This window comes from Orcinus orca, chromosome 15 (genome assembly GCF_937001465.1).
Source record: "Orcinus orca chromosome 15, mOrcOrc1.1, whole genome shotgun sequence".
Taxonomy (NCBI): Eukaryota; Metazoa; Chordata; class Mammalia; order Artiodactyla; family Delphinidae; genus Orcinus; species Orcinus orca.
The window spans coordinates 26,924,778-26,938,536 of record NC_064573.1 but is presented as its reverse complement, the minus strand read 5'-3'; the positions used below and the strand labels follow the sequence as shown (position 1 = coordinate 26,938,536).

At 52.3% G+C, this 13,759-nt stretch overlaps 1 protein-coding gene across 2 annotated transcripts in view; it reads left to right on the top strand.

The window, feature by feature from the left end:
* The first annotated feature begins 1,462 nt into the window (after positions 1 to 1,462).
* ARK2C (arkadia (RNF111) C-terminal like ring finger ubiquitin ligase 2C) overlaps positions 1,463 to 13,759 on the top strand; it is a 106,392-nt gene continuing 94,095 nt past the window's right edge. Inside the window, exon 1 of one of the 2 annotated variants that reach the window (XM_049697894.1) lies at positions 1,463 to 1,842. In XM_049697894.1, the coding sequence (XP_049553851.1) occupies positions 1,782 to 1,842 (61 nt within the window). In that variant the 5' untranslated portion in view covers positions 1,463 to 1,781. The remainder of the gene's footprint in view (positions 1,843 to 13,759) is intronic. The other variant, XM_004266062.3, reaches the window with a different exon arrangement.

Genomic DNA, 13,759 nt, shown 5'->3' with positions numbered 1-13,759 from the left:
GAATGTGGTAGGTGTCTTGGCAAAGCCAATCTGCTGTGTTCCCTTTGCTGTCTTCTTCTTCCCCTGACCTCACTTCTCCCATTCTTCAAGTTGCACTTAAAAGTCACTTTTCTGGAGTCAACTCCTACTGCCCTCCCTACCTCCCGCCTACTCAGCTAGGTGCTTCTCCTAGCTGTCCCCTTTCCCAGCACCCTATGCTGATACCCATGTCTTCCATTTCTGAGGCCCCTCTGGGCTGCAAGCGTTGGGGCCTCAAACACAACACAAGGTGTATTCACTGAATGGGCCTCCTTTTCCTTATCTCAAAAATGGAGGCAGGTTTGGTTGATTAGGTTTTTTCCAGCTCCACATACTGCAATTTTACCATCTAGTTTTCTCAGACTCATTAAATAAAGGAGCCACTGAAGACAAGTCTCAGTGTGGGAAATGTCCTCTGTCTTTCTGCATGTGGATGCCAAGCAGACTCTCGTCTTGCTGAGGACTGTGAGCCTGGTCTGAGGGTTGTGCTGGGATTTCCACAGCAGGTGGGCTGAGTGTGTAGGAACTGGGTCTTAGCAGTCCACCTGACAACTGGGCTGCGGGGTGAAGGCTCTTTGCTTCTGTCTTGCTTGTGCTTGGCAGGCCAGTCACAGGCCACGCGAGACACTGTGGCTGTGCCTCCACGTGTGAATCTGAGGAGCCTCCTAGCCCTGATGTCATATATGTGCCTCTGGGCTGTGGAAGTGGGCGTGTCTGTGCACATGGCTGGTTGTGCCTGTGTCCGAGTGGGGAGAATGGTGGTCGAATGGTTTTCTGGGTGAGCGTGCCTCTATAGAACGTGTGCACACACCTCAGTGTACGAGCGGTTTTCAATTTGGCAAATAAATGTTGTGAGCTTTGTGCTCTGCAGAAGCAACAAAGCGGTGCGAAGGCAAGGAGCCTGGGAGTGTACATATCTGCATTGTGTGTCCTCTCTGTGTGTCTCTGGGAATGCGTTCTTGGCACGTGTTTGGTTAACAAGGCTTTCGGTGTGTGCAGGTCTGTGTGGCAGTGCCTGGGTCCCGTGTGCCGCGCTTGCTCTCTTTCCAGCTCCACTTGTGCCCGCAGTCGGGCTCTGCACGTGGGCCAGCCTCCATGCGCACGTCCCCGAGTGACCCGGGAGCGCTGTGCAAGGACCTCCGGGTCGTGTGCACTTGGAGCGCTCGAGCCTGTCTCTCCTGACGCACGAAGGCACCTTCACATGTCTGGGTGCACGTCGCTCTCGGTGTGTGCACGTTCCGTGTGCACGCCGCCCGTGTCTGTGTGCTGGACGCTCCACGCGCGCGCGTTCCGGCCTGCGGGCGACCAGGGACCCGCGCGGGGCTCCAGGCGCCCCGCAGGGCTGACCCCCTTCCCGCGCCCGGCCACGGGCCACCGCGATTGGCCGCCCGCTCCCTCTCAGCCGTCACCCCTCCCGCCCCCCCCCCCAGCCACCCGCGCTCCCGCGGTCCCCGCTGTCCCCCGCGGTTCCGGCGAGGCCGCGCCGCGCTGCGCTCCGCTCCCATTGGCTGCGCGCGCCTTTGTGTGGCGGCAGCTGCGGCCCCAGCGCCTTTGAATGTCGAGAGGGGCCGGGAAGGGAGCCTTTCCATGGGCCATCTGTCTCCCCGCCAGCCGCCGCCCCACCGCCGCCCGCGCCCCGCGCTCCGCCTCCCGCCCCGGCGGCTCCCGCAGCCCCGCCGCCGCCCGCGCCCGCGCCCCGGAGCCGCGCCACAAAGGGCCCGCGCGCAGCCGCCGCCGCCGCCGCCGCCGCGCGAGGAGCCAGGATGGTCCTGGTCCACGTCGGCTATTTCGTGCTTCCAGTGTTTGGCTCTGTGCGAAACAGAGGTATCGCTTTTTCCTTTCGGGGTCCGCTTCGGAGCGTGGATCGCCGCGGGCACCGGGGTGGGGGCGGGCGCCGAGGGCGGCGGAGGGCTCAGGGCACACCCGCGAGGACGCGGGGCGAGCGGTGGCTTCTCCCCTCTCCCTTTTGGGGGGACCCCCAGTGTGGAGGTGGCTGCCCTCGTGGGAGCTTTCGCAGTGAAGTTAGGATTTGGCGATTTGAGTCCATCCCTCCCTCCCTCCCCAGCCCCACTATTTATTCTTTGCGGCGGACGCGGTTCCCCCAAATCATAGCCCCTTCCCCCAATACCTAGCCCTGTGTGATCGAAGGACGGAGAGAGATACAGGACTGCGTGTGTGCGCGCGCGCGTGTGTTTGTGTGTGTAAGCGTACTTGGCTTCCTGTGATTTTTTTTTTGAGGTGTGTGTGTGTTTCGTGTCATTTTTGTTCGTGTTTCTCCATCATTTGGTCGTTGATACCGATGGCTGGTTAGCTGGGACCTGGCATCTGCATCTCCCATCTGCCCTATGCCATGCCCCAGCCCCCGCATTCTCGTGGGCACTTGCACGATTTCCCGTCCCATCTCTTCCTCCCCTTTAACCCTTTTTGTGTATCGCCCTTGTGCTACTCCTCCCACCCCATGGTCTTTGTATGACAGTTGCATTTATGGGTTCAAGATGCTTGTGTGTGTGTGTGTGTGTGTGTGTGTATGCGAGTGTGTGCAAGTGTGTGCGCGCCTCGGAGAGTCAGACGTGCACTGCTGTGCACCCCTGGGCCGGGCCGAAGCGGGGTGCCGGCCCTTGGCTGTTGCGCTGTGTGTGAGGATGAGGTGGGACGCTGCCCCCAAGCCAGGCCTTTGCCCCGGGCAGGCGTTGACAAAGCAGCAGGCCGGCGCCGGCTTTGTTTTTAACTGTGATATATGGGGTGTGTTTGCACGGTCCCCTGCCCCACATCCCCTTTCCCTTACATTCCGCTACAACAATAGCTTGATTTTCCCCTCTTCTCCTCCCTTCACATTTCTTCCATTTTCTTTCAATCAGAAACTCCCACCTCCCAAAGCAAATCCGAGATACATTAGATTCATTATTATTTTTTTTTCTTTTTGTACTCTGCCTCTGGACTCACATTTCTCTTCTTGGAAATGTTTCTGCTATCCTCTCCCACTCCACGTCTGCTTAAATCCCTGCTGGCTGCGGCCCTCCCCCACTCCCCCTCCCTCAAGCTCAGAATGATGTCTTCCCTTTGCGGCCCCGGCTGCTCCACCAAGTCAGAGTGGGGGGTGGCGTCGCAAGCCGGCGCTTTAGTGCGCCCCAGGGGCCCGACTGGGCAGGAGAATGAAAGCCCAGCCCTCCTTCTTTCAGCCCAGCTGTCCCCAGACCCAGCCTGTCCCCAGAACCTAAAAGGCAAGGTTGGCCCCCTTAGGCCTGTTTGAACCACAGTTTTTTCGTGTGATGATAGAATGATGACATTCTGCATTTATCAAATCTTTTTTTTTCTTCATTGTGTAGCTCAGTGAATGGTCAACTCGCTGCTGTGTGCGCTGTGACCCTTCTGCCTCCGCATTTAGCTGTATTGTGACACCCCTCTTAACCATCTCCTGTCTCCATCTGAGGAAGGCATTGCTATTTAAGCGGCAGTATCCCCTATCTCAGGCCAGCCTAGCAGTGGGGGGCGGTGGTGGAGTGGGTGTGTGAAGAATAGGAATGGGGGGGGCTGGGTGAGATCTCCCTTGAAATGCCAACCCCTCCCCCAATACACAATTATATCTTATTACTTGGCATTTCCTCTTAAAACGGGTGTGGAACATTACACTAGGCAGAAATTCAAAAATGATTAAGAAGGATGTTGAGCCTGAAAGTATAATTATCCTGATTAAATCATTATCATCCTCATTAATACCACCAATCTCTAAATACCATTGCAGGATGCTGATTCCATGTTTTGAAATTCAAATTGCTCAGCTGCCTTTAAATTTTATTTTTAATACATGCCCCCCCCCAAAAAAAAAAAACACCCAAGAAAACAAAATCTGCCAGTCAGTCAAAGTTTACTTTCATGGCAAACACGCCCATAGGAAATTCAAGGGCTGAGGGTTAATTGGGCTGTGAGTAAAATTTAGCACAATGCGATAAGAATTCATGACCTTCCGATAGAGGATACTAATGCTTAACTCAACAAGGTCCTAAACCACAATCTTCTTGTAAAACTATTAGATAGCTTGCCAGCTTAGATCTGTTCCTTTTAGTTTCCATTGTAGTAGTATAGGATGTAGGCCATTTCAGAATAGATGTAGAGAAATAACCATTTTTGTATCTCATCTTGTTTAGCCGAGTACATTGCACTGTAAATCCCTGTTAAGTGGATTCCTTTTGCCTTGGCTTGGAGGCTGTAGCACCCCATATCCCACTTACCTGGGTGGCCATCAGCTAGCTTCCTGGTAGCGCCCAGGCATAAGTGAAGAGATTACATTTAGTCAGAGGCAAAAAATAATAAATATAGATATGAAAAATTTTGATGACATGACAGTTGCTGCTACTCTGAAAATTTGGTGTAGCAAGGTCCTTGACTTAAGGGGGAGCCATAGCCATGGTGTCTTAATTGTTTAATTGTACAATGTCAAGAGCATCTTTGGACATGCGCCCTGGCCCTCAGAGCTACCCCTTTAACAGCCGGCTCCCTTCTGCTGCCTCGTTGGCCAGACCTGCTTGAAAACTGAAACAAAACAGCAGCAATAAAGAATAAGGCCCCTACTTCAAGGGCCCTTCCAAAATAAAGTCCCAAGTGGCCTCCCCAGATTGCCATTTGGCAATCTGAAAAGAAAGAGAAGAGAAAAAAGAAAAGAAAAGAAAAAGGATCCCCAGCAAAATGGTTTTCCATTAAACAGGGATAGCGTGTTCTGCTGTGCTGAATTACTTCCTGTTCTTATTTTGTGGGTAATTTTTTCTGTATCAAATATCCTTTCGGTTGTGTATCTTTTTCACCTTTTCTTGTACTAAAACTAAAGCATGATCTGTATTTTTTTCCATCCCCCAGTTGACAATGTACAGCGCTCGGGTAGAGATGTTACCCTGCTGAAACGCACTGTGCTCGTGTAGCCGGGCCATCTGCTCGTTGTACGCTGCTTTTGTTCTGTTGCCCTTCCGAAGCATGGTGGGCCCAGCCTTTTTTTTTTTTGTATCGTGTGCATGACGACATTGTTACACACAGAATCCACTAATACTAATATACAATCTCTCAATAAAGAACTAGTTTCCTATATTAACCTAGTGTGCTTTTTCTCTTGCTGTTTTCCCATTTATTGTTGTATCCTGCTGTAGATTTTCCCCCTTGCTTTTCTATCCCCACCCTCACCCACCCACCCACCACTCCCACCTCCCATTGTAAGATTTGAGTGAATGCCTTCTGGTTTTTTTTTTTTTTAACTTTTGTTTTGTTTTGTTTTGTTTTGTGGTACAGATATGGTGACTTTAATCTCATCTAGTCCATATCTTTCTACAGCAGATGTCTGGGGCAATGCGGGGGTGGGTCAGTTGTCCTGTCACACCAAAATAGCTCTACTGCATAGAAGGAACGCCCATCTTTGGCTACCTGTGTACCCACCCAATAGCCTCCACATTTCATCTCAGTTTCCAAGTTACATGGGCACTCAGTTTATGATGCTGGTGAAGAGATGGGGCTGTAACACTTAGGTTGAGAAAAGGGATACTGTTCTTAACTAGCAATCTTGTAGCATTTCAGACTCGCCTGAAAAACCCATTTTCAGTTGTGTTTTAACTTTTCTTTTTACTGTTTTATTGATTTACTGTCCTTATAAGTCATGCTGGGGGTGACATGTTACACGCAGTTGAAGCCATGATCTGGAATTTTAAAGTACCCTCTTCTGTGTGCATATTTAAATTGTTGGGACCTGTGATGTAAGTTTTGCATTGAGATCCTGCATAAGGAAGATGTTTGAAACAGAAACCAACTCAGACCACTCCCACATTCATCCCAGGGCCAGCAGCCTGACCTGTTACTGTAGGAATAAGAGGGTCTGTGCCCTCTGCAGGCTGTGAGCCATTTAAAGCTGATTACAGCCTAGTTTCCTGACAGCTGCCTCATCTGTGGCGGTAGTGCCCCTCTTGAGAAAGAAAGCCAGATCTCTGCCATTGTCAGAGTGTGTTGGGGGGGATCAGGAAGGAAGTCATGACCTTACCCCAAATTGAATTGGAAGAAGAGCCCTTAAAATATGTCTTTTTCCCATAATTATATTTGAGGAGCCAGTGAAGAGGTATTTTTTCCCCAGAGTGGAACCCAAATTCAAGCATTTGTCAATTACACCTCTTCAATTTCAGCCCAGAACAAGCCTTGACAAATGAGGCGTTTTAGTCACCACCGAAATTAGTTGATTAAAGAAATTCATGGTTCCTTCAAAGGGTCATCGTTCTGGAGCCGCTCTTCCTTGGACCAACGTGCATCCTCCTCGCTCCTGTGGGCTGTCTCCTGGCCCGCCTCTGCCCCCTGCCAGCGTCCCTTTCCCGGGCAGGCGCACCCCTGCCTGACCACAGCGCTTCCTAGCCTTCTTTGTGGCTTGGTGCGGCTCTCCTCTCCCCCCATGGCTGCCCTTTCTGCTCTGGCCCTTTGTTCTCATGCTCTCTCCAGCCCAGAAGGGAAAGCTGAGCTGATTTACTGTGACACATGGACACACATGCAAGTTCCCAGCAGAGGCTCATGCTGTAGTTTTTATAAGAAGGGATATGCAGGTCTTCAAGGATTTTGTTTCTCCCTCTCCTTCTTCTCCTCTCCTTCTCATTTTATTTTGGTTTTCATGAAATGTTTAATTTTGTTCCTAGTTTGAGAAAGCAAAATAAACCATCTTCCAACCAACCTCAACGATAAGGAAAACTACCCCAACTCAGGTGATTGCCGTCATTTCTGTCCTAGAGAGCAGTAGTTCATTAGATTGCTATTAAGCAACTCTAAGATTTTATTTCTTTAAGTGAATGTTATGTATGTTGGAATTATTTGGTCAATACGTTTTGAGGATGGTTTAGTAACCTAGTAATAACAAAGAAAGTTAGTGGGTTAATGGGAAGTCATGTTTTAGCAATTTATCAAATGCATACTATGTTTTCATCCAGATTGTCAGAGTAAACATATTTATCTGAAGGAACCTTTTCCTCTGACTGGATGATCCAGTCATTACAAAGCCATTGTACTTTATATCTACTCTCTCAGCCAACAGACGTGTACCTGTTTTAATAAAGTTTAACTCTAAAAGATTTTGGAAAAGCCTTCTGCTCCACAGATCCTACACTGAACTTTGTAACAAGATGGGACGTAGTTCTTGTTTATGGCTTTTCCTTTTGAATAAGAGAACTTCTTTCCTGAAACTAGCATCAGATAAGGTCCACCTAATTGAGGAGCTTACTTGAATAATAGTTCTCATAAACCAGCAAATACTATTAATCACTCAGGGTTAGGGGAAAAGACCACCAAGAATCTCCATGCCCTAATATACTGATAACAGGGACTGGCCCACCTCTCACCTCTCTTCCTTTCGTAGTTTGCTCACTTCCTGCCCTACCTACTATGTCCTTCCCAACCCACTATGTCCTTCCCATCTTTAAGTGAGCAGCCTGCTGTGTCCATTGGAAACCTTAATGCTTTTCTGGGCTAGGGAAGCAACAGCTCTGTGCTGGATCCAAGTGCAGTGTGAAACCCCTTTCCTGGCCAGGAGACACAGGCCCTTGACTCCGACTCAGGGACTGACTTTGGATGTCTCAGTCCTAGCTGACCACGGTTGCTCAAATGTGCAAGACACTTGTGCCTTGGTTTCTCTTTGGATCTAAACAGCTCTTTAAAAATTCCTGGCTTAACATAATATGAAAGTGAATTCGTTTTTATTAGTATGGTATGGTTTGGCCACAGATGAACCAGTATATTTCTAAGAGGATCAGAGGGGAAACTTACCTTAGAGAGGCTCAGATTTTCTGGATGATTTAAAAACTAAAAGCAAACATTCAGAACCCCACAGCCGAACCACTTGCAATGCCTGTATTTTCATGTATTCAGTCATTCATTCATTCACTGACTCACTTGTTTGTTCATTTAGTTAATGAGTGTTCATTGAATTTCTACCTGGGGCCAAGTGAAGCAGTGTAGGACCTGGGTGCCTGCCCTCCTGAGGCTTCTGCTGAGGCTGGAAGATGAATGCTTAGGAAACCAGACGCTGAGATGTTCTGTGCCACAGAACCCGAATGGATGGCGAGAACATCCTGGCTTGAGGTGGGAAGAGCTTGGAGCAGTCACTCCAGTCTTGACTGGGAAGGGTGAACTTAGGCCACTGCTCTGAGCATCATCTAAACAATGACTATCATTATACCTACCTGATAGGGTGTGTGGTGTGCAGACTTTTCAAAGGCACCTGGCACAGAGCAGGTGCCTCGGGCATGCTAGGTGGCTGCCCCCATCCCCCACCCCTGTAGGAATTTACTGGCCAAGGGATCAAATAAAGTCAGGGATGACTTGCTGAGGAAGTGGGGTTGAGATGTGCCTCAAAGGTTGGTATGTATACAGGAGGAAGAGAAGTGAGAGCTCCAGGTGGGGACCGAATGGAGTGAGACTTTGGCCAAGGTCAAGTGGCTCTGCTGATTTGCCAAGAACAGAGAGTGCTTATGAGGAGGTGTGTGTGTGTGTGTGTGTGTGTCTGGGTGTGTCTCGGGGTATGTGTGCAGACCTGTTGCCTTGCACATCTTCGGGAGGCACTGGGACCATTGTCCTGTCTTTGAATGGTTCTCCTGAGAGCACAACTCCAGGGGATAAGCAACATGAGGTTGGGAGAATAAGGGAGAAAAGGCTGGAAGATACTTTGAAGTCAGTTTCTGAAGACCTTTGGAAGCTCCGGCAGAGTTTGGACTTGCTCCTTTAGCCCCTGGGGGCTGTCTGGGGAGAGTGGTGCTTCAACAACTTCTTATTCTGGCAACTGATGACAGGGTGTGAGCCCAGGGGGCTGAGCCGGGGAGGAGGCCGTGGGCCATCCAGGGCTGTTGGAAGCCCAAACCAGGGCTCCGGGGGAGGAGGGCTTGCAAGAGGGGCCTTCCCATAGGAGGAGGTGAGCAGAACTGTGTCAATGGGGAGGGGCTCAGGGGCGGGAGGTCTGGGGGTGCCTGGGAAAATGTAAGACCCTGAAGACAAACAGGGAAGATGGGAGGAACAGTCAATTTGGGGGATAGGTTAGTTCAGCATGTGGATAAATAGAATTTGAGGTGTAGAAAGTGGCAGAGGGAAGGGGACCACGAAAATGTCCTGGGATTTGAGACTTCTAGTACCCGGATGGAGTAGAAAATTAATTTTGATGATAAAAATGTATCATATTTACATGACACACCCTCAGAAAACTCTCCCTCCGTGCCTTACTTGCTATACAGATGCATCTTTAGTTATGCAGGTCACACTTTCAGCAACCTCTCTGCCGACACGGACCCCCTCAGGGAGCTGTGCCCCCATATCTCAGTTTGAACAACTTTTATCAAACTTCACCCTTCTTGAGAAGAGAGAACCCCAAGGCCGGCTGGCGGCAGGATCACTGCCTCCACAGGTTTGCAGAAAAGGTCGGCCCTCCCCACGTGAGGAGGATAGCAGAGTCGGGGAGAAGGATGGGGCAGGGGTTTGGCAGCTGGGGACGAGGGCAGGGCGTGAGAGGGGGGGCCCGGGCTCCGACTTCAGCATTCGTCCTGTCTGCAGAGAGTGGATTTTCCCTAACTCAAAGCTCTTTCTCTTCTGTTATCTTATTTCCTCCCCAACACAGCCTGGGAGGAGGTAACTGGGGGCCAGAGGAGGCAACTGAGGCCGATGGTGGGGAAAGTCCATCCCTGCCCACCCCCAGCTAGGAAATGGCTGAGCCAGAAGTGGATGCCAGGTGACTAGCTGGCCGGCTGTGGTTCCCTGCACTGCCTCCATGGCCTGTACACTGTTAGGAACCCTCTTGAAACCAAGACAAGCATTGGAAAGGAATCCCTGCTTTTCCTCCATGTCTGGGGGCATCAATTTGTCCGCATTGGGAGAGGCCTCTGTCCAGCTCGCGGACAGCCATGCTGTGAGGCAGGTCAAGTCCCCAGCCTCGAGCTATCCTCCTGGAAGGGGAGGCTGAGAGCCAGGGAAGGTGCATAGTGGACCAGAGAGACCCCTGGGTAGGAAATGAGCAGAGGCTGGAGCCCCATGGTGAGTCCTTCAGCCTGCAGACTGGCTCGGAGGAGGCCTGGCCGGCTTAACTGGGGGACACTCTGCTCTGATCGCCACCTAAATAACCAGGGGTCACCCTTTGAGGACTTTGGCTCCCAAGTCATGAGCACGTTTCCCAAGCTTCCTTAGGTCATTGTGATGCCTTCGCAGATTCTATATCATCAAGTAGTAGAATCACATTTTGGAAAGTTTAGAAAATAGACCAAAAGGAGAAAAATCTCTTAGGAGTCCACCTCTGTGATCACTTTAGTGAAAGGCCTTCCACATTTTTGTTCATGCTCATATATGTCTTTTTTGTAGAGCTGTAAACAGTGATAGACACTTCTGCGTTCTCCAGTTTTTCAAATTTAACATATCGAAAGCCTTTTCGTGTTTTGCTAAGCTGTTTTCACCAGCGTCACTTTGAATGGCTTCACCAGATTCCACTTGAATGGTGGCTCCGCATTCAGGCTTGGTGGTCTATGAGGCACCCAACGGCCGTGGGTCACGGGCCACTCCTGCTGGTCTACCTGTGACCTCCCGCGGGCTGCTGTTTGGCCACTAGAGGGTAGGGGGTTAGTGGAATCTGACAGCTTCCAGGCCTCTCTGCTCACCATCAGCCCCTTCCATCAATGGGCCCAAAGAGGGGGAGGGAAGGGCAGGAAAGTGGGTGTGGGGAAGGAAGATTGGGATAAATCCTTCTGAGACCTGGGTTCTGGTCTTTGTTCTGCTACAAACCTCCACTGTGATCTTAAGCAAGTCAGCTTCCTTCATGGGGTCTCAGTTCCCCCATCGGTCAAATGGGGACGATGGGTCCATTGTTTCTGCCTTACAGGACTTGTCACGTGAAGTAATACACATGAAAAGAAGTAAGAAGCCAGCCAGAGACAACAGTAACAATAATGGCCCATTATTCAGGAGGTAGTGCTCAGACAGGCTGTGCAGGACGGTGGGCGCAGCCCTGCTTTGAGGCCGCTGTGCCAGTAACCCCCCTGCTCTGGGTCTGTACCTCCTATCTGCCAAAGGAGATAATTGCCCCTCATTGCCCCTTCCTGCTCTAGAAAACTGTGATTTCCTCTTGATGAGAATAACTTACATTTCCATTGTCTTTTGGCCTTTTCACTGGGCAGCAGCCATGCACTTTGGTGCTCAGTACATAGGCACCTGCCCTTCCACCGGCTGCCCTCGGAGGGACGGGGCCGGGGGGCAGCAGTGACTCCTGGCGGCTCTGCCACGCGGTGAGCGCTCCCCCTGGGAGTCCTGAGCCTGGGGTCCCTCCTGCTTCCTGCTGCTGCCGCTCTGGTTTGGCCTCTGAGCAAGATTCCCTGGGGCATCATTGCTTCCTCTTGCCGTCCTTTCCTTTAAACCTCCCCCTGAGGTGTGCCACTTCAGGGCAGCAGGGGAGTCGGCCCTCCAGGAAGTCACCCACGTGGAAGGGCTCAGCTGCTCCTCCTGGGAGGTGGGGATGCAGTGGGGTGGAGGAGAGGAAGTGGCGGCTGCTGACTCAGCAGCAGCCTGCGGGTGGAGGGGGGGTGGAGGAGCTCTCTGAGGCTGGGAGGAAGTGAGGATTCAGCCAACACCTGTCTCAAGGAAGGGCAGGAAGCTTTGGAACAGCTGCTGCTCCTTCTGTGGGGCTGCGAGTGGGAGAGAAGGGGGTGGAGGCCCGCTCAAGGCTCCCCCTCCCCCCACAGCCTGTTTGCTCGGCCCCAGCGCTCCTCCCCGCATCTGCCAGGGCTTCCAGGCCACCCCCTCCCCATTGCTCAGGGGCCCCACCATGCTGCCTGCCCCCAGCACCATCGTGCTGCCTCCTAGAACACTTACTCTGAGGGTGCCCATGGGTGAATGCGTCCAGCCGCCCAGGGCTGGGGGCACTGGGCTTCCCTAAGCCAGCGGAGCCCTCAGTCTCCCTGGCACTCCCTGGAAGGGCAGCTGGCCTGGGCAGGCCTACTGCTCCGCCAACACGGCCCTGCCGACCAGCGCTGAGGGGTCCAATTCTGGGGATGGTGAGGCGGTGATGGAAAGACCTGGGTCCATGGGCCGGTTCCCTTCTTCGAGGCTCCCTGAACTGCTGGTCACCCCTGGCCCAGCGGCATGTGTGCCTCACTTGGTACTGAGGGAGGGAGCCAGAAGAGGTAGCTGCACAGGGCTTTGGCCCTGGTTCAGTTGGTGGTGGCCAGAGCCCCTTGCGGACACCAGGGTGGGTAGGCCCAACCTTGGCTTCACCGTTGGTGGACTCACGTCCCTCGGGGCATAGGAGGGAGTCAGGCATGAAGAGGAGTTCAGTCAGCTGGTCCACAGGGAAGCTGGGCCTTGGAGGCGGCTCCTGCCTGACTGCTTTTGGGCGAGGAGAAACTGAGGCTCCCAGGCAGCGGTGCCAAGAAGCAGGATGGCCACAGAGCCACAGCCGGAGTTGGAGTTAGTAGCAGGCCCTGAGAGGGAGCTTGGGCCCTTTGGCACCTGAGGAATGCAGCCTTCTCCCCACTGGGAGGAATGGGGCTGCAGGAGGCGTGAGGGGAAGAGAGGCCACGTGGGCGTAAAGAGTGCAACAGCCATCAGCCCCCACCTGAGCAGGTGAGCTGGGAGTGTGATGACGTAGGCCGAGGAGGAACCCAGACATGAACGTGGAACGGTGTTTGCCCAGCCCATCCCCATCCCATCCTGAAGGGTCCCCACCAGCCCAAGCTTCCCGTAGGAGAGAGGTGGAGGAAAGAAGGAGTGAGAAGGTTAGAGTGTAGGAGGAGGAAGTTAGAGACGCACTGTCTCATCACTGAGCCTCACTTCTCAGCAGGAAGCACCCATCTCTTGGGTACTTACTAAGTCTGTGCCGGTGCCTGCCTTGTGTTTGCCTGGGTGGGTGGGCCTGGCCTGGCTTGCCCACCAGACTAGACGGGAGACTGGACAGGTGTGCAACAGACAAAGGGCAGAACCCTTGACTTGGGTCAAAAAAAGGGCCTTGCCACACCACAGAATAAACACAGCATGGTTTTCAGTTTTCTTACTAAATTTGGAAGAAAGGAGATTTTTATATTAAACTAAGCAAGGAACTCTTATGCCACCAGTTACAAATTTTGCATGGACTTTTGAGTGAAAACATAGGGCTTTAATGACATATTTCATTCATGCACTCCAGGCCAGTCTGTACCCCTACAACTGGGGGGCTGGGGTCGTTTCACACCCCTCTGACATTTGGGCCCTCCTGGGGAAGAGTGTGAGGGGCGCTCCTGGGTAATCCAAGGCTTTCTCTTTGCAGAAGTGGGAACCCAAGCCTGTCCAGAGGCTGGAGTAGCTAAGCCAGCTCCCAAGGGACCTGGTCAGGACTGCGACCGGGGCCGCTTGGCCCCGAGGGCCAGCGCTCTCCTCAGGTCTTGACTCTAGGCCAGCTGGAGGCGGCCCAAGCTCCAGTAACTCCAGCAGGATGGTCAAGGGGCATTTTGTGGGGGACAGGACTGGGCAAGGCTGAAGACAGCATGGGGTTTAACTGGGCAGAGGGAGAAGGGTGGCATTTCAACATGGTGGCCGATTCACATATATTCCTAGTGTGCAGAGCCAAGGCCAGGACTGGAAGCCACGGTCTGAGAGGAGAGGGCAGCAGACGAGACAACCCCATGAACTGGCGTGGGAGGAGGGCCTTCCTGTGGGGGGCACTCAGCAGAGGGCTGTCCATGGTACTGTAAGGACTCTTTTTTTTTTTTTTTTTTACAGTGATAAAATATACATAGCA